The 27,501-nt window shown below is 38.9% G+C and overlaps 1 protein-coding gene across 1 annotated transcript in view; it reads right to left on the bottom strand.

The window, feature by feature from the left end:
- The window catches only part of LOC136866797 (nose resistant to fluoxetine protein 6), a 117,755-nt gene that overhangs the window by 27,458 nt on the left and 62,796 nt on the right, over positions 1–27,501 (bottom strand). The window contains exons 9-11 of the mRNA XM_068226848.1: positions 22,611–22,804; positions 14,632–14,764; positions 4,498–4,684 (exon numbers count right to left, since the gene is read on the bottom strand). Of these exons, the coding sequence (XP_068082949.1) occupies positions 4,498–4,684; positions 14,632–14,764; positions 22,611–22,804 (514 nt within the window). The remainder of the gene's footprint in view (positions 1–4,497; positions 4,685–14,631; positions 14,765–22,610; positions 22,805–27,501) is intronic.

Here is a 27,501-nt window from a genome sequence, read left to right as displayed (position 1 = left end):
TTTACGTTGTTTCAATCCCATAATGGTTGAAAATCACACTCTAAATCTCTCCTTGTTCAATTATAAACATTCCTATATAATGACATTGATTGTAAACTCTGGAAGAAATACCTACTCCCATGATAATACATCAACAAGGACAATCTCATTGCAAAGATGGCAACGACTGAGATTTTATCACGAAGAACTACGTAAAAACAACATACCAATGTTCACTACAGATATATGAATACTACATCTACGACATATTAATTTCAAGATAATAAAGTAATTCTTTGAAAGTTTGCGATCGCTGACGTTAGATGACTGGCTTTGGCTTCGATGTTGTCATCTTAGGACTGCGTAGATCGTCTCCAACATCCGTAATGTCACCATCAGGTTGAAGTTTTGGGACCCGGGATAGTAGAAACAGCTGGGCGGTCTTCGTCGGAGCAATTGATAGGTCGCCCAATATGGTGCAAGAAAGAAACCCCCTCAGGATGGTGCAGTAGGGAAGTGTTTGGTTACAGCAGAAAGTCGGCTCCATCTCCGATTTAGCCTCTCATGTTGTAGCCGTCAGTCATATGTGAAAGAAACATTTCCAAAGTGGCAATTAATTTCACGTCCATACTCTTGAGAATGAGAATCTAGTTTATGTCTTTGATTCAGGTTATTAAGACTGTAATTCAATGTTAATTCCTTGCGGCAGTTTAACAGGTAAAAATCATCAAGTTAGCTCTCTAAAAATTTCCTTTGTCCAGCTAATCAACCTATAATGCGTTAAACTCGACTTGATTTCTCGTAACGGCCTTCGGTCTATACTGCGACTACTGTTCGGATATTTTCCAACTTGCTCTGATTTTCCGTCACGATATTTGTTCAGATAGAGGTGTAATTCAAATATTTCTTCGCTTTGCAGGTTCTTCAGCCCGTAATAACTGCAAAATCTCCCTTCTTCTTTACTGAGGATTATTTTTTTCTCGTGGATAAATTTAAGTAGTTTTTGCGTAACAGATTTTTTTATTGTTCACCTACTTCTTCTTTTTTAACAATTTTAAAAACTTTCTATTATTTTTTTATCACGGCCGCATGGATTGATAATAGCAGAAACAGATAAACACAGGTTATGTATTTAGATTTAATCATGTACATTTAGCTTATGTATTATAGGTAAGGCTATGTTTTCCACTTGTAAAAAGTCCTTGCTGTGTTCAAAGTCATTCAGGAAACTTCTGGTTATATGTATATTATCTCAAGGGAAGTTAATAAATAATAATTGCTCAGGAAAACTCCCAGTGTGCTTGTGTTCATGTAAGTGATCTTTGGAATATTCATGTACCTAGAACATATATAACTTTCCGTCCCAGTCCGTGATCTAGGCATACTTAACTCGCCAAATAAACATCTTTGCCGTCACGTGCATGGCCTCCTTGATTTTATACATTCGTATTATATATATTCTGAAATCACGGCCTATTTCACTTAATATATGCGTTCTTTTCAGATGTATGGCCCAATTACGTAACCTTCGCGATCTCATTACCGTGCATGGCAAACTTTTAATGTCGTATGACAACCTTTATTCCGTTATCAGGACGATGAAAACGGTACACTACTATCTTCGCTCGCAGGGTTTGTGCTCTCGCCTTCCACATATGTTGCTTTAAAATTTCCATCTGCTTCCTCTCTCCTTTGCCTATCTTTGCCTTCAAATATATGTTTGTGCCTTTCAGATTCACTGCATTTCTTATAAATATATCTGCCATCAGGGTTGAAATCAGTCTCATTTTCACCAGCCTATTCCCATTGTTCCTTCCTACTCTGTACAAATCCTCAATGTCCACTTCAGAAAAATTCATCTTATTTGCAATTATATCAACCACTTTCAGCACCAACTCCACTTTCAATTCTTTTTTATCCTCTGGTACTCCATACACAAAAACATTCTTCGTTGTTGACTCCTGTATCACCAGCCTTGTTCTTTCTATATTTATGCCAATTCCTCTTCCAATGCACCCACCGTCTCTCTCAAATTTCCCACTTCTTCTTCTAAGTCCTCTGTGTTATTGTTCACACCACCAATTTCTTCTTTTATAAAATTTTTTAGGTTCTTCATCTCTCTTATTTGTGTGGATCTGTGGTCCTGCAGCATTTCTTTAATCTCTTCACCCTTACTTGCTTCCTTCACTACTCTCTTTATTTCTTCCAACTCCTCCCACCCAAATGGTCCTGAATTGGGACCTGGGTTCTTCTCTACACCTCCCACCACCAACAACGTTGCTATCACCACCGCACACAACATGATTTCTAGCAGCCCCTTAGTGCTGCTATTATCTCTCCCTCCTTCCACTCCACACTTCCTCCAGCACCACCTTACTCCTTGCCAACATCCTATTCTTATCCTGTACCGCTGCGCCATTATTCCCATCACTCAATTCTTGTTTCCACTGGCACGCCCGCACTGTCCATTGTCTTGGTCACGACTGTGGATATTTACAAGTAAATCTCCAAATACATCTTCTATAGTTGTATTTCTTCAAGTAACATTCTACCAAACACATTCACTGCTCAAGTTAATACTTCACTGTCCAATCAATTTTATTAATACACAAGCTATATACACAATAACACACAAGCAACAGTCGCAAGCATATTCTGGTACAATTCTCGGAAGCAACTAATTCCTGATATTGTTTTGTACAGAAGGGAAGAGCGGAAGTCGGTCAGCGGCTGAACGATGACATTCATTTTACAATGAGAGCACTGCAGATTGATAATAGCAGAAACAGATAAACACAGGTTATGTATTTAGATTTAATCATGTATATTTAGCTTATGTATTATAGGTAAGGCTATGTTTTCCACTTGTAAAAAGTCCTTGCTGTGTTCAAAGTCATTCAGGAAACTTCTGGTTATATGTATATTATCTCAAGGGAAGTTAATAAATAATAATTGCTCAGGAAAACTCCCAGTGTGCTTGTGTTCATGTAAGTGATCTTTGGAATATTCATGTACCTAGAACATATTGTACAATATTCTAGGTGTTTTTAGATATCTTAAGGTGTATGTGCCATAGTGACAAACTTATTTCAAGACAGTTCTGAAACAGATATTCACCAAGGTCCTTCCGATGTCAGTTTGACATGTGTTGTTTGTAAGTTCTGGGAAAGCATTCTTTCTGATTATATCAGACATGTTTGCTTGTTTGATAGAAGCCAGTTTGGGTTTAGGTAAGGTTATTCCAGTTAAGCTCAACTTGTAAGATTCCAACAAGATATAGCAGACGTTTTCGTTTCAGGAGGTCAAATGGACTGTGTTGCTATTGACTTTTGATAGGGTAGATCATGGTAGATTACTGACAAAAATGAGGGCAGTTGGACTAGACAAAAGAGTGAGAGAATGGGGGAATACATTTCTAGGTAATAGAACTCAAAAATTAGAGTAGGTGAAGCGTTATCTGGTCCTGTAATGATTAAGAGTGGTGTCCCGCAGGGCAGTATTCTTGGCCCTTTATGTTTTCTTATACATTGCTCAGATTCCAAATACCAATTTTCTTGTCTGCAACAATTTATGTTTCTGAGATATACTGTAGATATAGTCTTTTTAAAAATTCACCCCATTTGTCACTCCTCTTCACCCCACATTAATTGGATTTTCCAAAAACAAAAAGAGAAGTGTTTCTTTATTTTTAAATGAGATTCCAAATTCCAACTCTCATGTCTGTAACACCTTCAGTTTTTGAGATTATTAAGTTTTTTAGATATAGATATGCTCATTTAAGAATTCACCCCCATTTTCACCCCCTTATTGATGGAATATCCATTCGATAATAAATGTATCTCCAAAATTTCATTTCTTTATGTCCAGTAGTTTCGCTTGGCAATGATGAATCAGTCAGTCAGGACATATAGATAAAAATGATATGAGTAAAGTTCTGGAATCACAGATATGTACATATGTACTGTTTTAAGATTCAGGGGATGATTCATAGGTACTCTCCTACCACCAATTAAATACAAATATACCAAAACAGATATGTTTGTCTCCTTGGCTGAATGGTCAGCATAGTGACCTTTGCTTCAGAGGGCCCTAGGGTTCAATTCCCAGCCAGGCCAGAGTTTTAGTCACATCTGGTTAATTCCTCTGACTCGGGGACTCATAGTTTGTGTTAGTTTTACTAGACATGTCTTCATTCACACACAACACACCACACTTCCAAACACCTCAGAGACACACAATAGTGAATACATCCCTCCCATCGGAAGGGGCATCTGGCCATAAAACTGGGGTTAATCCATACAAAGTGCCCATCCCAAGTAAATAGGAAAAGACCAGGAAGAAGACACCGAAGGAGATACATCAGCAACATAGGAATCAAGTAGAATTCACGGATGAACAAATTTGAAGTAGCAGCAATGAGTTATCGATTTTCTCACCTTTAAAGAACCTATGAATTCACAATGTGGTAATTGTTGTGAAGTGTGTCTGACAGGATAGAGATATTTTTAGTTTATTTACCTCCATATCCTTTGTGACATGCAAACACAACCCACATCCAAGCAGTTCCCCAAGCTAGGTGGTGTAACCCTCCATAAATTGAGGATTCTAGCTGGCTGTATAAGGTTTCTTGCATGAGTCGATAGGGTCCAAATACCACAGCAATGACCACAGTTAGAGAGCAGCACCAGCCTAATATCACCCACACCTGTAAAGATCAGCAGTGTTGAATAATAATAGTCTAAAAGTCAGTCCTGAGTGAAAAATATGGTTGCTTTTAATCAAGATGCTAGTTTTGTGAGTACTGTGTAATTTTTAACCTTGAAATCTTAATTTTTGACACGATGATGTCTATGAAATCAGGCTACAGGTATTCAAACCTTAGTGTAACAAAATCACATGCTCATATTCATGTTAATAGCTCTGGTATTAAAGATCCAATCCCAGTGGTTGAAGTACCATTTTACTGGAAATGTAGAACATGACACCCTGATCACATGGCACTCCAATACTGTTCTATATCCATACTTATGTAGGCTGCTGAGGAACCAATATGACATAACAAAACATATAATAATAATAATATTATATACAGTGGACTAATGAAAATCGTCCACTAATAATTTTGACTATATAGTAAATATCTTACAAATATCTGTCAAATTTATTTGTCAACAATGTAAGTATATACTGGTTTTATATGAAGCATATGTGTGTATGTACTAAATAGTACTTCTTCCATGTACATTGTACCAAAGAAGCTCAAAAACCCAATTGTAAAATTGTGAATTATTTATAATAATAATAATAATAATAATAATAATAATAATAATAATAATACAACCTGTGTCTGAAAAGTTTGGTGAATGGTCTCGTGAAATAAAGACAACGTAAATTACACACAAAACTCCTTTACTGGCCTTCGAAGTAATCTCTGTTAGCTACAACACATTTTTGACATTGACTGTAAAGCTGCTGGAAGCTGGCAGCAAATGGTTCTTTTGGAATCTCCCGAAGAACCCTTGTCACGTGTTGTTGAATACCTGCTACACTGTTGAACCGATGGCCTTTCAGGGGCTAATTTAAGATTGGGAAAAATCTGCCGGCGCCAAATCCGGAGAATATGGAGGGTGTGGAAGGAGAGTCACCTGGCGTTCAGCGAGAAACTGGATCACGTGGATCGCGGTGTGCAGACGGGCATTGTTGTGGAGGAGCTTCCACTGTCCACTCCGGTACAGTTCAGGCCAAACCCGTCTGATGCATTGCAGTACCCGTTTCAAAACTCCCTCATAGAATTCCGCGTTGACAGGTGTACCCTGGGGTACAAATTCATGGTGAATGACACCATTGCTGTCAAAAAAAGCGATCAGTATTGTCTTAATCTTGGACTTTGTGCGCCAACTTTTCTTGGGAGGTGGAGAACTCTCTGAACACCACGCCATTAACTGTCTCTTGGTCTCCAGATCATACTGGTAGCACCATGACTCGTCTCCTGTAATGATGGTTTTCAACACCTCCAGATTTTGGTCACAAACGTCAATGAAATCTCCCGACATTTCCATCCAAGTTTGCTTCTGCTCGTCTGTCAGGTTGTGAGGTACAAACCGGGCACAAATCTTCCGCTTTTTCAAATGTTCGTGAACAATGGTCCTTACACTGTCCTTGCCTACAGCCACTTCATCTGCTATCATTCGAAAGGACAGTCGCCGATCATTCGCAAGCATCTGTTGCACTCATTCGATGTTGTCTGGAGATGTGCTTGTGGTTGGTCGACCCGAATGCGCCTCGTCCTTAACCCCTTCCTTTCCATCTCAAAAGCATTTAAACCAGTCAAAAACACACTTCTTACTCACTACTTGAGCGTGGTAAACTTGCACTAACATTGTGTGTTACCGTTGCCGTTTTCCCTAGGTGAAAGCAAAACTTCATGTTAATGCGTTGCTCCGTTTTGCACTCTATTGTGCAATGGCACGAGTCTTCACACTGACTTCGTGCGATGTGTTGCAGCGTTCAACTCCATTTAACTGTGTTGAGTTGACTGATAGGGGGCACTTGGTGTTATGTCTCGCAATGCGTATGCACGAGTGCATCGTTCAAACTAACACAGTGTACAAACTAGGCGACCATTCACCGAACTTTTCAGACACAGGTTGTATAAATATACTAACAGGGGCCCAAACCAGTTAAATATGTGGGGGTGTCTTTAAAAGAAGTGATAGTATTCAGGTATATTATTTGGTTTATGATGAATAACTACAAAACCAAAAGATATACGAAGGTGGTTAATGTTTCTAGTGATAGAGCATCTGATGCCGAAAGTTTCTGTAACAAAATGGTCCGAACCCTAAAGAAAAACACAGCAAGAGAGGGGCCCAAAAATTTAAAGTTTGAGTTTCTTTTGAAAAAATTTCAGTGATTTGACCACCCAAATATCAATTCTAACCCTTCTTGTAGGGCACCATTAGAAAGATTTCTTCAAGTTCATGATGATGGAACCACAACAGTTGTCCTATCACCCTTAGAAACAAAGTTATATGGGGGCTGAAAATGTGAGAATTTTTTAATTTGCTTCATATTGACTTCTGCATGCAAATTCTGACTCATGGTACGTGTATCAGAGAATAGAGAATCTTATGCCCAATATAATAGTACTGGTACTGCTGTTGTAGACTGAGGACAAATAGGGCAGAAATTACATGGTGTATGAAGGTTTGAAAATTACCAAATGTTTTGAGACATATGCTTGGGCTATAAAACCAGCCATCCATATCAGCGAGATAAGTTAGTTCGCAATGAATAACATAATACCTGTAAAGATAAAATCAGTTAATTGATTTTTATTTATTAATGACATGATGCCATTCATCTCTTACTGTAGTTGTCATCAACCATTTGTAAATAAAACTACATTGAATGACACCAAAGTGTGTCATTTCATCCAAAATCAGAATTGTATCGGGTGACATCATGATAACCGAGTGGGACATTTCCTCACTTGTCGCCCACCCATATTTATGTTTGTTCTTGTTTTCTTTTTGAATAAATTATAATTTTGTATGAATTCATATAAACCTGAAGATGACTGCAACAGACCAAAATTGAGGAAATATAGCAAAACACCAGACCCCATACATCAGGATAAACTCTAGGAAAGAGAGATGAAGTCATATGAAAATGTTTTAAGCATAATTTCAACGCTATCTTTGTAAACTGCTTCCTTTCTCTTTCCTGTTATGAGAGAAAACCTACAACCTGTTTTCCAGTCAATGACCGGGTCAAGGATGGAATGAACGAAGCCCCATCTTGTGGCAAGGATAGGAATTGTGCTGGCTGCCGAAGCCTGTCACACTCCTCTGGGGCAATGATTAATGACTGACAGATGAAATGAAATGATAGTGGAGAGTGTTGCTGGAATTAAAGATGACAGAAAAAACCGGAGTACCCAGAGAAAAACCTGTCCCACCTTCGCTTTGTCCAGCACAAATCTCAGATGGAGTGACCGGGATTTGAACCACGGAGCCCAGCAGTGAGAGGCCGACGTGTTTCCATCTGAATCACAGAGGCTGTTCTTCCCTGGTATAATTCCCAAAAATTTCTGATAGTCTTGTTTCTATCTTTGAATGTTTGTTATGCCTGTTTTGGGTCTCTTAACACATATGTATTGTAATTTCATATTGGTTCTGTAGCAGCCTATGTAAAAATGGAGTACTGGAGTGACGTGTTCAGCATGAAGACATTCTCAGTCATATTCCTTGGCTTTCTTGACCGGGTCTGCTGCCTCTCATACCAGACAATTCCTCAGTTTGTCCACAAGGCTGCATGATCGACATTTCAATCCTCAGTCCAGAATTAAAATCCCAGGACTGGCCATAAATAAAACCAGTACCCCTACACTACAGGCCTAGCAGACTTAAAATATAATAAAATAATTTGTGCATTAAATATTTGGCATAGAGCCCCTGCACCTACAAAACTTGAGTAGCTGGCACTATAATGGTGACAGTCCAACGGATTAAGAATGAATTTCCAAATTCTATCCCATACTAGCACAGTATCTCAGTAATCTCACTATTATAATGCTGAAAACTGGCACCAGAAAGAAAGTTTCATGGAGGCATATCATGGGAGGATTACTAGAACAGAAGAATTCAAACACCTGGGAGAGTGGATCCAACCAAATGGACTGGATAAAGAGGTCAACAAGGAAAGAACCAGATAACTGGAATTGGCCTACAGGTTAATACAGAACTGGTATAATAAATGGGTGATATTGAAAAGTCCAAAATCAAATACTTCAACACAATAGCAAAAGCAGAGGGATTATACGAGGGTAATCCCCAAAATAAGTTCTCCTATTTTTTTATAAATACAGAACTCTGCTCTTGTGGCTGTTGGTCGCAATATTGTGAAGAGTGTTTCCCCGCGCTCGCATATAAACATGCGCACGCCGCACTGAGGTACTCAGTATTGGCTTTACAGCCGTTGAGAATGGAGCTCCCGTTGGATGTTACCGCCAAGTGCGAAGTGTGCACAGTTATTCGGTTTTTGAACGCAAAAGGTACTGACCCGATTGAAATCCATCGGCAATTGATGGAAGTGTATGGTGAGTCGTGCATGGATGTCAAAAATGTTCGTAAGTGGTGTGGAGAGTTTGCAGCCAGTTGGACTGAAATTCACAACAAATGAACAAAGGAGCGAGAGACCCTCAATTTCCCTTGAGACAGTCATGAAGGTTGAGCAAATCATGCGTGAGGATCGGCAGATCACCCTGGATGATCTCTGCACTTTGGTTCCTGAGGTTTCCTGAATCGCTGCTCACAACTTCCTGAACAGCATGGCGGCGAGCTGATATGACATGGGCATACAAAAAAAATCACAGCATCTACAAAAATGCATTGACCAAAATGGTGATTATGTAGAAAAACAGCTAAATGTTCAAACTGTAAAATTATTAAACCATTGTAGAAATAAACAGGTCTATGTATTTATAAAAAATTAGGAGACCTTATTTTTGGGATTACCTTCGTATGGCTCGAAGTCTCATTCTAAATAATAAAGGCGAGCTCCAAAAGCTTGAGAAAAACAAAATGAAAATCCTAAGGAAAATTCTAGGACCACAGATACAGCCAGGATATGTGAGAATTGGAAGAAAGTACACTGAAAAGATCATGGATACAATGCAAAAATAAAGGTTGAAGTTCTATGGACATCTAGTGAGAATAAACAAAAACCGATTGACCAAAAGGATCTTTGAATACCGTATATCGAAGATTAAAAGGAGAGCATGAAGTGGCTGGGGGAGATCAAGAAGGATGCAGAAGAGAATGGAATTACAGCATAGTTGATCCACAATGAAAGGAGTTCATTGATCAAAATGGCAACCTCCAAAAAAATTCCAGGAGAAGCAGTTAAGCCCATACTGACTACTTGAGGAGCAGAGAAAGATTAGAAAACTAAAGAATGAAGAACTTCTTCAAAGATAAGATTGGCCAGAATATCGGAGTGTTACATAAAATTTGTCAGCCTCATGTTCATCTATTCCTTCACATAGAAAATACCTTAATACAAGGACATGGCTATAAGGATCACTTACTTCACCATTCAGCCACTACTCATGGTTAACAAATAGGCCACAACTTCAGAAACCCACATCACAAACTGTTTAAGTATTTAACCTGTAAAAATCCAAATGGTTTCTGTCTACTTTCCATACTATCTTGAGTGTTCTTTCTTCTTCATTAACTTTGAAAACTTTTCGTAGTACTTTATACTATCTAGAAAATAGTACCAAAATATATAAATGAGGAACCCCTGTGGATGGGGGCAGTAGAATACAATCACTATACCCCTGCTTGTTGTAAGAGGCGACTGGAAGCAAGACCATAGAGTCTGAACTTTGGAGTGTGGGTTGGTGACCATGATTTGCCTAATTGAGTCTGTCATTGCTTCCACTTACTTGTGTCAGGCTCATCGCTTTCGTCTTTCCTATCCGGCATCTCTTTTTCAACTCGTGTTCTTTTCTGACCCTGATGGTATTAGGTTTGTGAGGCTTAAGGAGACTTTCATTGCCTTCGTGGCCCTTCCTTTTCCTTTGCCGATACATTCATTCTTTAAAATGTTGGACATCTTCCATTTATGCATTGAAACCTGGCAATTAGGTATAGAGCACCTTTGGATGTGATGAGCCCATCATAGTAATAGCCTGTATAAAACATCAAAGTGGATCAGAACAGAGATCTAAGGATTAGGCTACCCTAGAAGTGATGTGCATCTCCTGTGTCTCCATGGAGGTGCAAGAAGTGGATGGAAGTCAATGATCTACAGCCCAACCTAGGGGCTCCCTGTATATGGGTGTCACAATTTCTACACAGCCAAATGTACAGGTTGTAACGGAATTTCCAAAGGCCAAGGGGAGATTAACAAGAGAGAGGGGAAAAAAATAATCTGTCAGCTGTTCTACATAAAAACTGCACTTCATGCATTGATACCATCATTAATTTCTTTAGAAACAGTGCATCTCAGAGGGGAAGGTGGGGGAATTTTTACATGTCCCATACTACACTGTTAAAAACCTGGCAATCCTAAAATTAATCACATAATGAATGAATGTTGTAACTGAGGGAATCGGAGTCCCGGCACCCTGGTGCACGTTTGCAGATGTGCAAAAGTGAAAAAGAAGTTGGAAAACATGAGAATGGCTCATGAAGACAGAGGACTGAAGGTTAGTAGGCAGAAAACTGTGTATATCATAGGATTTGGAGCATTTTATGAAGGGAATGGATGGATTCACATGAGTGAAGCAAGGGTGAAAAAATGCAAAGTCTTTCAAGTACCTGGGATCAGTGGTGGCCAAAGATGGAGATCTAAGTGCAGAAATACCCCATAGAATACAGGTAGCCTAGATAAACTGGAAAAATATATCAGGTGTGCTCTGTGACAAAAAAATTCTGACCACCAAACTCGAAGAGAATATCATAAAATAGCAGTTGCCCTTGCAATGCCATATTGGGTAGAGACATGCGCAATCAAAAAATACAAGGAGGAAAAACCAGAGGTGAAAATGGTGGATATGTGTGTTTATGGGGATAGACCAAATAAGAAATGAAGAAATCAGAGTATGTGTTGTTAAGGTGATGGTGTAGGAAAGATAGTTGCAATGGTATGCAAACATTTTGAGATGGGATCAAGGTTATGGTGTCAGGAAAATATTTGTAATAAATGTAGTTGGAGGTAGGAGTAGAGGAACTAAAGAGGTGGTAGATGGTTAGTGTGAGAGAAGGAGGTTAACATCCAGGACCAAGCAAGGTGGCGGAGGATCACCTGACCCTGTCTAAACTGGAAATAGCTTAGTAGAAGAAGTAGTGTGCTTTATTTGAAAGTGTTTTGAGCTATAAAATCATTGCTGAAGTACAAGGTGTCCAGGTTAAAGGTATAATAATATAACATTAATAACTTGAGAAATAATGGAGATATTTATTGGCGGTTTCTTTCTTCAAGAAGGGTAACTCAAGATGTTTTTTGTGTTTGCTTGTGCAGGCGGTACCATGTGCGCATGCGCGTAACTGCATTGTTCGGGAGAAACACGTGCGCCAGTAGCCATGTGGACTCCACAGCAAAAAGTGTTTGTGTGCTTTTTCTCGCAGATCTAAATTCCATTACACTGGTACAACATAGATTTCGGCATGAGTATGGACTCTTACCAACTGATGATGTTCCCATTTACATAACAAGAAATGGTACAGGCGCCTTCGGGAATCTGGGTGCTTGCTGTCGATGTTCGGTCACCATGCCAAGCATGCAGTTCCAGAGAGGCTACTGTTGAATAAAAGGTTGCACCTATGGGTGCACAAACTGCAGCTTCATCACAAAATTAAACCTCAGGACAGGCCAGGGCGGGAGGCATTCGCGGAGATGATTCTGGCAAATATTGATGGAAATGAGGCATTCCTCAATTTGGCCTGTTTCTCAGACAAGGCTACTTTCTATACTTTTGGCACAGTAAACAAACACAATTTCTGAATATGGGAACTGAACCCCCTCACGTAGTGATAGAGTACGAATGGGACTTTCTGAAAGTGAATGTGTGATGTGGATTGTTGAAAGACAGGGCTATAGGCCTATTCTTCTTTGTGTAGTCTACAGTTAAGGGAACACGTTACCTAGACTTACTGGAGCTGGTTGTTGTGCCACATCTTCCTCATGATGATATCTTTCTCCAAGATGGTGTACCATACCATTATGCGGAACATGTGAGGGATTTCTTGAATCGTGAGCTTCCAGATCGCTGGATTGGGAGAGGTAGTCCATGATTGCTTGGCTTCCTAGAAGCCCTGACATTATGCCACTTGATTTTTTCTGTGGGAGTTTGTCAAGAATCAGCTGTACCAGACACCAGTTCGTGATCTACCATATTTGCGCCATTGCATTCGTGCAGCTATCGCAAGTGTTACACCTACAATGCTGCAGAACACTTGGACAGAAGTGGAATACAGATTAGATGTCTGTCGCACCACTAATGGTGCAAATATCAAGGTGTGTTAGTTGTGTAAAAACATTTTGATTTGCCCTATTTCTAGAAACAAACTGCCAATAGAAATCTTAACTACTTCTCAAGTTATTACATTTTATATTATTATAACTTTAACCTGGACACCTTGTACTTCTGCAATGATTTTATAGTTCAAAAAACTTTCACATAAAGCACACTACTTCTACTCAGCTTTTTCCCGTAGATTTATAACCAACTCAGTTCAATTGGTGCATGGATTTAGTACTTCCTATGTAACACGTTTAGCCTGACAAAAGTGACCCTGTGAAGAAATTCACAAGGTAACTAATCTCTTTCTTGATTTGTCACTTGTCTATTCCTTTCCAGTACTTAAAGCATAAGATGCCTGTATTATCCACTAAAAAAAATCAAAAGGACCTCATTCTCTTACAGTTTTTAAATGTGCACAGTACCGTTGATATCAAAAAGGACCATCAACAAGACTTTCGAGTTCAACCTGACCTTCTGTGCTTTCTTTGAACTTGGCAGATTTTCTCCACCTCACTATGTGTGTCTGTAAAGGTTTTCCCCAGTTTGAAGATGAAGTATATGTTGATGTGCTGCTCATAATATTCAGACATATTGACAATCACAAATCATGCTCAACACACTTGCAGCTGCTGAGCAATAACTAATTGTTTCAGAAATGCACAGAAAATGGCTAGTTACTTAGGAAGGATACCACTATACAGTGCCACTTACCAGAAACCACTAACACTTTGCATTGGCACAGTTATAATTTTTTTTTAAAGACCTTATAGTTTCTCTTTAACATTTTGTCCTTTAACACGTTACCCTAGTGTATATGATCCATATCAAAGAAAGGAACAAGGTTGACACCAGAGCAAAAGTAAGTTTAATTCATTATAAACTTGAGAGATGGTAAATTAAGAATGAGGTTAACTTTGATAGATTCCAGCAATTTGTATGAATCTTATTTAATGACAGCCATAAATGGTCTAAGGTTATCAGGAAAGCACGCAAATTTGTATGTGATGGTTTTTGAACTGAACATTGCATGTTGTTGGATGTACATGGCCTATGTAGTAGATCAGCGCTCAGAATACATCACATTGAACCAGGCTCATGGAGTTAAATGCCATCTTCATGGAATTTGTTAATTACAATAGCCTACCTGTTGCATACAATTATATACTGCCCTTATATTTCTGTGGGCCAACAGGACCCTTCAGTATAAATAAATTAACAATCGAGCAAGCATGGAAGCAAGCAAGCAATAAATTATTTAATTAAAAATGAAAGAATGAATAAATGAAATGATCAGTCAGTAAAAAATATATGTATGAAAAAGTGGTATAGAATGAGACATTTTATGTTAGTCTCCACAAAATTGTTTACAGACAAAAAACCTTCATTAGGTAAAAATTCTTTGTATAAATTCATATAAATGATAGTTCTCAATATATTCAAAGTGAAGTGTTTGTAAACTAGTTTACACTGAATCAACCACATACATAGCATTCTAATGTATGAAATATAAATTATTTGATGACATACAGTATTTAAAATTATCAAGTATTTCCTTGTCAAAGATGTTATTCCTCTTTTTTTTTTTTTTTTAAACAAACAATGAATTTGACATGTACCTTTGCTAGTTTTAAAGGTTCATCTCCAATCTTGTGGAACACATATCCCAGGCTCATCCCCACAAGATAAGGTGACATCCTATTGTGGGTTGTGAAGTACACATACTTGGAGTAAGTCACGATCACCGTATTACTGAAAAAGAAAATGTTATAGTATGACCTCGACAGATTTGCTTCATTAAGGGGATGTTTAGGAAAGGGAATAGGTTAACTGAGAAATCAGAAAGAAATTTCCAGAAAAACAGCAAATCAATCCTGTAATCAACTCGTGTTGTGTTCATCTTTCCAACACCTCTTGTTCAGTCTTGATGTGGGAATTATAAGGTAAGGAGAATGGCCTCTCAATAAGCCCACTCTATTGATGAAGCTGGAAAGCAAAAATTAGCTTGTTGTGAGCTGAGAAGAACTGGATGTAGAAGAACCGATACTGATAGGGCAAGAGCTCATCTATAACAAAAAACCAGTGTATGAAGATGAAATTGTCCTTGTATTTTTTTTTTCTTTCAGGTTTGCCTTTTTTTTCCCCAGCTGCTACTGATCTGCATTTAGGGCTGTTGCTCTGCTAGCAGTTTCCCTATCATTTGCTTACCTAGTCCAGGGTTCATCAGTTATTTTTCCATAGGAAAAGTCCATAAAAACCAAGTTCTTACCATATTCCCAGTGCTTCTCTGTTAGCATTCTAATGGCAATATCAGATCTGTAGTGCTTCAGTTCTTCCTGAATCCTTGTTCCTCCTCCTCCTCTAATAATGGTTCTACTATATTCCTGATTCTTCTTTCATCTGTCTTCTCCAGAAGTTTAAGTGAATGAGAAAGTAGAGTGATGCCCCTATAATTTCCACATTTCTTCTTGTTTTTTTTTTAATACAGGGGATAATGATACCTTTCATCCAGTCCCCTGGTATCCTGTTCTCTTTCCAGATGACAAAGAACCTCTATACATCCATTGTGTCCCTTGTGCTCCAGCTGCTTTTATCATGTCAGCAGTGAGGTCAAACCCTGGGGACTTCCCATTTCTCATGTTCTTCAGCTCAGACTCCACTTCTAGCCATGTTAGCTGGTGTTGTGCTCAAACTGCAGTCTTCAGTGGTATCATTTTGAGGACTTTCTCCAATTAATAAAATATTGAAGTAGTTCTTCATTTCTTCTTTGATGCCTTGATCTGTCTTTACAAGGTTCCCATCATATGTTTCCAGTGCCAGGATATCATCATCATCATCATCATCATCATCATCACAGTTGGGAAATGTCCCAGTGGCAATGATCACTTACAGTAGTGTGATAGTGAAGTGAACTTAAAAATAAAAATTAGCTTATCATTACAACTCTGTCATATACAAATTCACACATACCTTAAATAATTCAGATCCTTTAATACCTTAATACTTCAATTTACAGCGGATTGAGCATTACCTTAAAATATAAACACCATCACATAGAAATTTATGCAAAGTTTACAGAATGCTGGAATCTATTCTTGAAGCATCTTGCATTTTTAGTACAAGGCTCTATGACAGCTGCAGGTAATGAATTCCAATCATCAATTCCCTGATTTATGAATTAATATTTGCCATAGTTAGTTTCGTGCAATCTACCTTTTTCTTTATGTGGATGATCTTTCCTACTTATGTAACAGGACTTTTCTGGTCAACTGTTCATCTCCCCCCCAAGCTGGCTTATTTGTATAGGCATTATGCATACCACATAAGCGTGTTAGTTTCCTTCTAGTCCCCAGTGTCTCCCATCCAAGTTTTTCTACCATGATGTGACCATTCATGACCTCGTCATAGGTATATAGAGACATCCTGTATAGAGAATATGCCGTTTTCCGCGCCGTTCTACGTTAAATAGCCATCAAACGAGGATACTCTTGACGGTTCCGGGTCTCGAGCCGTTCCCTGTAGAGTCGCGCGCCCCTCCTCTCGTTGTGCGTAATTGAGAAAAAAGGGAGTACAAGCGCCCGTAAGTGGAGTTCGTGCTCTCTCTGAGCGAGAGAGCTGGAGCAAGCAAGATGTCACATGACTGAGAAGTGAGGTCACGAAACAGCCTCAAAGAAGTCGTCTCAACATACGAGACGATATCACCCCATGTATTCCCCTAAATATCTAGTGGCACCAATGCGTAGTTGTCAACTGTTTCGAGGGTATTAACAGTAATAACTCGGAAATACTTGATAGATAATTTCGAGTTATAGCTTCGATGAATGAGGAGATTTTATGCGGATTTATCGTGCAGAGAACTATTCTACATAATAAGAATAATGGGAAGTGCGCAGGTAGTTAATGTCTTGAAGTGAGTAAAACCAGATGCCCGGCTCTGACAGGACCAGGAAAACTAAAAATTCCCCGGAGTCAGGCTCCACCTACTGAGAATTGATACTGACGCTTTAGTGATTACAGGCAAACCCGCGAAGGATTCTAAACGAAAATTGATCAGTGGAAAGTGGGATGTACAGGCTTTAGTTTGATATTAAATTTGACGTGTAAATATATCTGCCAGCAGACCGATGTTTGACAAGGGGGCGTGGACTGATTCTCCCTCCAGAAAATAAGGCTTTCCACTATATAGGTGAGAGGCAAGAAGGCAGTATATTCCAGTACATCCAGTGCATTCGGTCTAATCAGCAGACCTATTCATTAATGAACAATCAGTTTAATATTCAGTGTTTTACAGTGTGAAGATTCCTTATAGAACAGTGTTATGTATTGGTAAATGACAACACTCAGTGAGTGATGGTGCGCTGCGTGCTAAATATTTATTAATTCGTTAATGCAGTTTGCTACGATCTGGATGTGAAAGGAATTTTACTGTGATTATGTGTCAGAGAGGCGCGGGGTGGTAAAAGGAGGTGATCGGTTGAAGTAAATTATTACGTGCACAGTATGAAACTGATCTAAGTGAATATAGTGGACTGTGTCGCATTATACGAGATATATATATATATATATATATAAACGAGGTTAAATGAAGGAAGTAATCCAATAAAGAGATAGTTCGATCACAGTGTTACAGTACTACCTGAACCAACGCTAACAGTGAGTGGTTTATCAGACATCATTTTGTAGACCGGGCAGCATCCTCCGTATTCTCTCTAACGCAGTGAGTTGTACATTGTATTGATGATTAGTGAAGCAGAGTGGGTCAATTGATGACCGATAAAAGAATATATAAAGACCTAATATTCATATCCTGTGAGTGCGACCGGTCTGTGTGTGGTACTCCGAGATCGAACAAATTGTGGAGAACTAGTGTATGCAAATGAGGGTATCGATATTGGCTGCAGGACAAACTCCGATATGGGGCTAAGGTGCTTAAATTTATGAGTATCCTTAGTCATATCAAAGTTATAGTGCATGATACAGTTAGTGCATTTATAACAAATTCGCTCTTCCTCATTTGCATATTTGACCTCCGGGAACTTCGGGTTTGAAGAGAGCTGGTTAGCGGTCCGCTGTACAGTCACTCCAACGCATCAGGGATACTCTGGACCTTCTGACTCCAGCCGAGGATTCAACCAGCATGCAGGCGAACCGACATAGGACGACTCTGGAAGCCTTCGCAAGTGAAGACGCCCTAATGACAGCCTAAGCTGATGGCTGTATTCCCTGAGGAAAGCTGATTGCAGATACCTGAGTGTTGAGTACATTTGAATTTCTTTGGCATGACAGTTAGTCACATTCATATAGATAAATGGCTTGCATGTAAATACTTTGAATATTATTTGAGTATAACACAAGTTTCAGGGGATTATAGTTTTGTAAGATTTTTCTGTGAGATTTTCTTCGTGGCTTGAACCACTCACTTCATTAATTAGGGGATATAGTGCATGGTAGTTAATAAGGCCCAGTATAATTTACAGGTGACGTGACGTAAATGAAAAGGAATAAAGTTTCGCAATTATGATCTGATTGTCCAAGGCTAGTTTAAATGCTATGATTCATCACAAGAATTCCAGATTAGTTATTCTGGATGGCACGTCACAAAAAAATGGTAGAAATTCCTCCTGTATAGATTTAAGACTGCGTACTCCAAAACGACAAAGAGCCAATTGTGGGGTGTAACTCACTGACATAGATCGCGATTAACTGTGAATTTTCTTTATCCTGAAGGTTAGATTCCTCTCTGTGAATATGCATGTCTTTGGGATATGAGGATTGAGAAGACAATATTTGATTGGTAGGCCGGTAAATTTGAATATCCAGTGGTGATTAAATATGTAAATTCCCCTGTTGAATGTATATGTATGGCGATGTATAATGCCGCCTCGTGGGTGAAATAATTGAAGCCAAAGGTAGACTAATATTTGATGCTACGCTGAGGGCGTTAGTGTGTTGAAGAGAAATGATGTCTTTGCGATGATACGAATATTTAAGAAACGACAGGTGAAGGCCTCGTTCCGCTACAAAAAAAAGGGAGCGAGCTAATGTCCGTGGTTGACTCGCTTGACAGTTTTATGAGGGGGATGGGGGAAGCTAGACCCTGAACAATGTTCGTTCACCACTTTGAGAAGGGAGGCACATTTAGTTTTTTATTCTCTTCTCCTCGTATAACGGAGACATGCGTAAATTAAGAAAATTACACCGTTGATAGATTCCAGATAGTATAGATGAGTGAAACCCTTCCATCTTTCTATTATTTGAGTTTAATTAAAGTAAAAACTGTTATAGGGCTTTCAGGTTTTTATACCCCACATGTGGGAGTCCGTGGTTCGAGACCCCAGGTTCCGGCGGAGACTGTTGTCCATCTGTGCAACTGAGATGGACCGTGCCAAAATCCTGTCTTTTTTTTCTTTCTTTTCTTTTTTTTTTTTTTTGGCATGGAGAAGCAAGGCAGGGTGTTGTGTTATTTCTTCCAGTGAGTGTATTCTATGTTTTATGGTGTAATCTATTGTTTGTCAATTGGTATGCCTGTTATTTTAAGGACACCGTTGAATTCGAAAGGTCGTGTGTCATATTAGTGTATAGGTAATCCCTATGAAGCAGGTGTTATGAGGAGTTAATACTCCGTATGATAAATTAGAGGAGGTTATTAACGTAGAGAATGTGACATAGCTGTCATGTGGTTTAAATCCGCTCAAGAAATTTCGTAGTGAACCTCAGCTAACATGATATATATAAATTGAAGGATAAAATTGAATGAAATGATTCATGCCATTAGGGAGATATGTCTTAGTGAAATATGTATAAAATGTTTTAATGTGTTAGCTGATAAGGTCTTCGTGTGTTAAATGGTTCTGGAAGGGGACGCCCTTTCGATGTATTTTCAATAATTTTTGAAGGTTATGAGGTGTTAAATGCTAATCTGGAAAGGACAGAAACAGATATTCAAAACTCAAACCTAATTTAGGAATTAATGTTACGGCATATATCCCTTTCAGACCTGAAAGAAAACTGGAGGTGTGAATTTTTGTTTGTACATCAAGAACTGACTAAAATGCTCCTCAATACACATATTAATAGTTTATTTTACAAAATAAAAACTAACATCCTAAAAACAGGACCCACACAAGTGTGCGTATCAAAATTCAAAACCTCGTTGTATCACGTACGATGGTGTAGCTTCAAAATTTACGTTCACTAACCAATGTACACACTTCATTGAATATATTCCGGTATTCAGTAAAGCTTCTAGATTAATATAAACGCAGTAAATAAATACTTACTTTCGGCACTACTGCTTCCTGCCATCTCGCCGATCAACTGTGCTTTTTAAACTCTTCTTCCTTCGCCCTGGCGGTCAAGCGCATACTAAAATCAATTGAAATACATGCCACTTGTCCTGCACAATCACTGCAGTCTGGTGTAGCGCCGAAAAAACATCAAATACGGTCAGGGATAACTAAAATACGAACCCGCACAATTGTGCGTACTCGGTCTGAAAGGGATATAAATATCCCGGCATATCTTTGTGTAATGCACTATACAAGTGTTTTCTTAGATAATAAAAAAAATGTTTTTGCAAAAATATATCACCTCCCTTCTTATTTGATATATTCGTATTCCTATGAAGTCCGAGACTCTTTTCCCCTACTTAGAATTAAATAGTTTAAGCCCCTTTCCGGACATACCACGTACCGAAGCTCTTGAGCAAGCCGGGGAGAGACTCAAGTAGGGGCGATGGACTTCGACTCCAGGGATGGTTAAAGGGTCTTGTGAAATAAATCTTTTCAGCCACTTCATAAGCCAATGAATATAAATTGTCATGCACTGGAACCCTGGACAGGTGCAATACTTGTCACACTACTTCTAGGATTGAAATCATTCAGCACTATTCTTGCAGCCTTTCACTGTACCATCTCCAGTTCATTAATGAGTCCTGTTTGGTATGGATATCGTATTTCCACGCTCACTTCTTCTCTTCTCGACTACTTTATAAAGCAACTTCCTATTACTTCCACAGTCTTCTGTTAACATGGTAGTGAACTTGCAGCACTTTTACTTTTCTTCTTGAATCAGTTGCTTCACAAATATTTCTTCTTCTGATACTCCTGTGCCAGGTTCAGAATTTTATCTATTTGTTGGACTGATTTCTGTTTTGTTGTTGTTGTTGTTGTTATCTAATCTCTTTTTTATGCATTTCTTTCTTTCACAGCAGTTTTCACCCTCTCATTCCAGCATAGTGTTTCTTTCTCCCTGCAAATTGCACTTGTCTTTCCACATAATGATTCGGCTTCTGAAACCACGGTGTTCTTGAATGATGGCCACTTTTCTTCTAATCCTATTTTTCATTCTTTAGTAATTTGGCTGAGATTGTTCTTTGGTATTCTTCTTTCTTCCCATCTTCTCCTAGCAACCAAGTCTTTATCTTTGGCATTTTATTGCGCTTGACATTGTACACATGGACGTTCCCAATGTGTGCGACCAAAAGCCGGTGGTCACCATCGAGACCTTAACATCAGTGATGAACTGGCTAGCATATCTATAAGTTATGATATAGTCTATTACTGTCCTCTGCTTCCCATCCCAACTGTAGCATGTGATTTTATGGCCATCTCTCTTCTGAAACCAATAGTTTTGTATGCTCAGGTTATTCCGTGCACAGAAGTCTATCAGGTTTTCTCCCTTCTGGTTTCTGCCACTATAGCCTTGGGGGCCAGTGATGCCTTTACAGCCTTTCCTATCTGTCCCAACTTGGGCATTTAGATCTCCCATAATTGTGAAGTGGTCTTCCTTTATTTGATCCTCTAGATCTTCAGGGAGTCATTAAAGAAGGAGGAAATGAAAGACTCCCTTGACCTCTGATGCACAAATGTCACTCAGCTGAAAGAAAACCAAATGTGATGACTTATAATGCCCTAACCCATAGAACTGATCAACAATAACATTGTTAGTTTAAAGCTGCCTCTGTGGATCAGCGGTAGAATGTCAGCCTCCGGATCCCAAGATAGTGGGTTCAAACCCGGCAGAGGTGGTCGGATTTTTGAAGGGCGGGAAAAGGTCCATTCGACACTCCATGTCATACGATGTCGGCATGTAAAAGATCTCTGGTGACACATTTGGTGTTTACCTGACAAAATTCATTAAATCTAAGCCATAGACGTCCAAGAGAGTTTCAGTTTACTTGGTCTGCCATCTAGTAGGCCTAGAGTAAAATGGAATGTCAAAATTGATGAGCAGACAGCCAGATGGCGTCAAATTGAAATGTCTGCATATGGTAGCTGAGGCCATACGATTATTATTATTATTATTATTATTATTATTATTATTATTATTATTATTATTATTATTATTATTATTATTATTATTATTATTGTTGTTGTTGTTGTTGTTGTTGTTGTTGTTGTTGCTGTTGTTGTTGTTGTTGTTGCTGGTGGTGGTGGTGGTGGTGGTGGTTTAAGTGTCTTCTGTCTTTTCTGCTGCCACTCATGTCCACTAGATGCAACTACTACTGCAGTTGTACAAAAAGTCAATGAAGGATGCAGTGCTAGTTGTGCTATAAAAATGAGAAGTTAGACTGATTTAGTATTGAGGTTGTACTTACTGAAGTCCTGTTCCAAATATTCCTGGGTACTGGTATACGTATGTGATGAGGAAAGGTACTAGTATGGAGATTAAAATTAGAACACCAAGAAGAACTTTTCCAATCCTTGGCCACCTCCACATTGGATACACTATGAGTGGTGCAAGCAGGAATAACTGCATGTCAGCTGATAGATACCAGGACTGAAGTATACACTGCAACAGTAAATATGTTTTACAATACAGAACTAAAAGATCAACTGGAGTACAAACCAGCACAGTATGGCTTAACTGGAATATACACTGAAACAATAACAACAGTAACAGTTTTCTACAGTGCGGTACCAGCCACTTGTAACTTACTTCCATTGAGAAAATCCTATATTTATCTGGTATTGCTCCTAGTGAGATATGGAGAAAGATAGCACTGAAGAGTGAAAGATTATAAACCTCTGCATTGGAAGTACACCTGTTCTTTGGAAAGGTTTTCTTTGAACAACCATCAGTCTTGAAGGGAAAGCAGATACCTCTCTCACTCACTCTCCTGGTGCTACAGTCCATGCAGGACGCTGGCCTCTCCTACAGCTGTTGCCCAGCCATCTCTGTCTGCTGCACACCTTCTCCAGTTTCGGATTCCCAACGCCTGCACATCCTCTCTGACGTCATCCCACCATCTCTTCCTAGGTCTTCCTTGCCTCTTTCTGCCTTCAGGGTGTTGTTCAAGGGCCTTCTTTGGAACCCTCTCCTCCTCCATTCTCATCACATGCCCCAAGTAACTCAGGCGTCTCTTCTTCGCTTCTGCAACCAGGTCTACTGCAGCATAGAGCTGGTACACCTCTTGGTTTGTTTGGATGCACCATTCGCCTTCTTCACATACAGCCCCAAAGATCTTCCGCAGTGCCTTTCCCATACTCTCAGCCTGTTCTTATCACTTTACGTAAGCGTCCAGGCTTCACATCCATAAAGAACTACTGGCCTTATTATTGTGCGGTACACAGTGAGACAGACTGGAGGACTTCAAATGTTTGTGAAATGCATAGAAGCATCTACTGCCTGCTGCAATGCGTGCTTGGATCTCTGCACTGACTACGTTGTTTTCCGTTACCATTTTTTAATTTCGTGTGGCTATTTCTAGCCGAGTGCACCCCTTGTAAGGCAGACCCTCCGATGAGAGTGGGCGGCAACTGCCATGTGTAGGTAACTGCGTGTTATTGTGGTGGAGGATAGTGTTATGTGTGGTGTGTGAGTTGCAGGAATGTTGGGAACAACACAAACACCCAGTCCCCGGGCCATTGGAATTAACCAATGAAGGTTAAAATCCCCGACCCGGCCGGGAATCGAACCCGGGACCCTCTGAACCGAAGGCCAGTACGCTGACCATTCAGCCAACGAGTCGGACTTCCGTTACCATGACACCCAGGTACTTGAATTCTGCAACTCTCTCATACTTTCCTTCTTCCCATTCCAGGTCTCTCACCCCTTGGAACCTTTCCTTCTCCCTCGTGCTCACCATATACTTTGTCTTTTCATTGTTAATTCTCAGTCCCAGGTGTCTCGCATTTTCACACATGCACCATAGTGCCTCCGTCAACTCTCTTGTGTTCCTACCAAGAAGGACAACGCCATCCGCAAATGCCATATACTGAAGCGACCTGTTGTAGATAGTACCCCGAGTGTTCAGTGTTATTTTCCTAATGACATGCTCCAGGCAAAGATTGAAGAGGGTCGTCGACAAAGCATCTCCCTGCCTAAGCCCTCCTCTCACTGGGAACTCCCTGGTCAGCCTCCCCTGGATTTTCACTTTAGCTCTAGTATTCCTCAATGTCACTTCCACAAGACTAATGATCTTTCTTGGCACCTGCATTTCCTCCAACACCATTCGTAGCTTGGGTCTATGGACACTGTCATAGGCCTCTTTATAATCAACGTAGAGTTGATGTACGCTGACGTTATATTCGTGGCACCTCTCCAGAATTAGTCATAATGACAGGATGTGATCGATTGTTGACCTGTTCCGCCAAAATCCACACTGGTATTCACCCAGTTCTTTCTCTGCATATAGTTCTAATCTCCTTGCTAGCACTTTTGAGAAGATCTTGTATGCCACATTGAGAAGGGAGATCCCACGGTAATTGCTACATACCGTCTTATCATTCTTTTTATGGATGGGGCAAATGACTGCTAGGTTCCAATCCTTGATATGTTTTCACTTTCCCACACTGCACAAATGAGATTATGCAGCTTCCTACACACTTCCACCATACCTGAAAAGCTCAGCTGGAATTGCATCTTCTCCTGGCGCTTTGTTATTAAGGTTAAGTTAAGAGTAAGTTCCCACCTTCCAATACTTAACAATTTCTATATAATAGACTTATTAATTACATAATATAATCCATATAACCTCTAGTACATGTTTCGTTCCGATATGGAACATCTTCAGCTAAAATTGGTAAAATGGCAAGACAATTAAAATACATTGATGTTAAGATGATACATAAGCTAAAAGATATGATAAAATGGCTCGAAAATTAAAACATATGATAAAGATGATGAGATAAAGTTCATTCATGTTGGTTAAAAACACAACAAGTCAGTTTTCAAGTGGCGAATTAAAAACAGCGATAAGGTTCTTCATGTTGGAGGCGTGTACATTTTGTCGATCTTGAAAATAAATTGAAGAATACAGGATTTTCTTATATGTGATTTATCGGGGAAATCTTGATAAAATAACCGTAGTTGAAGTTGAGTTTGGTAGGATTATTAAAATGTGTCTGAAACGAGAAAAGGAGAAGTGAAATAGAAAATATTTTGAGGAGAAAACCTTGTTAAAAATGTATGTTCGCGAGAAAGAAGGATAATAGAGTTGATTACCTTAAAGACAATCTTGTCGTATTTAACGTCCTCCCTTACGCCGTGTTGTTAACTGACTGAGTCCTGTGTACGTGTGTGAGGTGCTTGCGGTGGGCGGGGAGTATTGGAGGGAGAGGTAAGTGACGTGAGGAGAGCGGGTGAAGTGTTGCGTAGGGTGGAGCTTACTGAGGAGTGGTGTTGTGATAGGCTAGGGGAAACGGACGGAAAGGTAGGGGGACAATTATGTAAGGTGGAGCTGTTCGGAAGGAGGTGTGTTGGTTGTTTGTTGGGATTCTTTTTGATGGTTTTTCTGGATGAGTCTAAATTAGTAGCCTCTTCTAATAATATATTTATGTTTTCCGTAATTTCGTTAACATTCTGGTTGGGATTTCGCTTCTGATCAATTTCAATATAGATATTTTCAAGGATATTCATTAATTTACCTTTGTTTAGCGTTTGTAGAATGGTTAAGTCCCTTTCTATCGATGTAAAATTGTGTTTATATTCGGTCATGTGAAGACTCATGGCCGAGTACTTCCTGTGTTTTTCGGCATTAATATGTTCTTGGTATCTTACTGAGAAATTGCGGCCTGTTTGTCCGATATAAGAAGTGGCACAATTTGAGCATTTAAGCCTATATATCCCGGAATTTAAATATTTGTTATTACTTGCAATGCTTTGGTGATTGAAAATTAGCCGTTGATTGTTGTTATTGGTGCGGAAAGCAATATTGAAATTAAATTTCTTAAAAATGTTAGTAATCTGGTAAATATTCCCGTTATTATAAGTAAAGGTGGCGAAGTTCTTCTTTTTATGTTCTTTTACTAGCTGCGTTTGAGGTTTATTCTTCATTTTATTCACTAATCTATCTATGTAGTGTTTTGTGTATCCGTTGCTTATCGCTATTTTATAAATGAGATTAATTTCTTTTTGGAGGTCGTTTTTAGATAAGGGAATGTTGAAGGCTCTGTTTAACATGCTTAAAAAGGAACTCTTTTTATGTGCCTCAGGATGGTATGAATCTTTTCGTATGGTATTTATAGTTTGAGTCGGTTTTCTAAAGATTGTAAAGGCCAACTTTTCTTCTTTCCTTTCGATTGTTAAATCAAGGAAATTTAGTTTTTTATTGTTCTCAGTTTCTAATGTAAATTTTATGAAAGGGTCCAAACTGTTGATTTGGTCTAATAAATTAGTGCTACTATTGATTTGTTCATCTATAATTGCGAAGATGTCGTCGACAAACCTTAGCCAGATAATGATGCCTTTTTCATCATTTAAAATTTTATGTTTTTCTAAGTGATCCATGTATATTGCAGCAAGGATACCTGACGCTGGAGATCCCATAGGAAGACCACTTTGTTGGTATACTGTGTTATTGAAGGAAAAATAATTATTGTTAAGTGTGAATTCTAGGAGTAACATAAATTCTTCTATTTCATGGTTACTAAGTTTTCTGTGTGTCTTTAAGTTGTTCTTAATTATATTTAAAGTTTCTTTCGTGGGGATCGTAGAATACATATTAGTGACGTCGAAAGAGTTCAAGGTGAAAGATGATTTTAATTTTGTGTTCTTGATAATTTTACAAAATTCTATTGAGTTATTGATTGTGGTTCTGCTTTGGCAAGTATAGTACTTCTTTAGGAAGCTATTGATAAATTTAGAGGTTTTGTAGGTGGGGCTATTTCTAAAGTTAATAATTGGTCTAATGGGTGTGTCAGGTTTATGTATCTTAGGCAAAGCCCTTGCTGTTGGTAGTCTTGGATTCATATTAATTAGGTTTGATATTTCGTTCTCATTAAGGATGAAATTAATGTTTTTAAGTATTTGTTTTAATTTTCTTTGGACAGAGTTAGTCGGATCTTTTTTAATTTTTGTGAAAGTATTATCTGAAAAAAATGCTTCGGTTTTTTCTATATATTCTTTTTTATGCATAATAACTGACACATTGCCTTTATCCGCCTTTGTGATTATAAGGTCATTATCTTTTATTTTTTGTTTTAGGCCTTTTATATCTGTAGAAGGTAAATGGGGTGTGTTAACTTTCTGATCTTTAAATAATTCTA

This window comes from Anabrus simplex, chromosome 3 (genome assembly GCF_040414725.1).
Source record: "Anabrus simplex isolate iqAnaSimp1 chromosome 3, ASM4041472v1, whole genome shotgun sequence".
Lineage (NCBI taxonomy): Eukaryota > Metazoa > Arthropoda > Insecta > Orthoptera > Tettigoniidae > Anabrus > Anabrus simplex.
The sequence above is the reverse complement of the archived record's forward strand: the minus strand, read 5'-3'. Positions and strand labels throughout refer to the sequence as shown.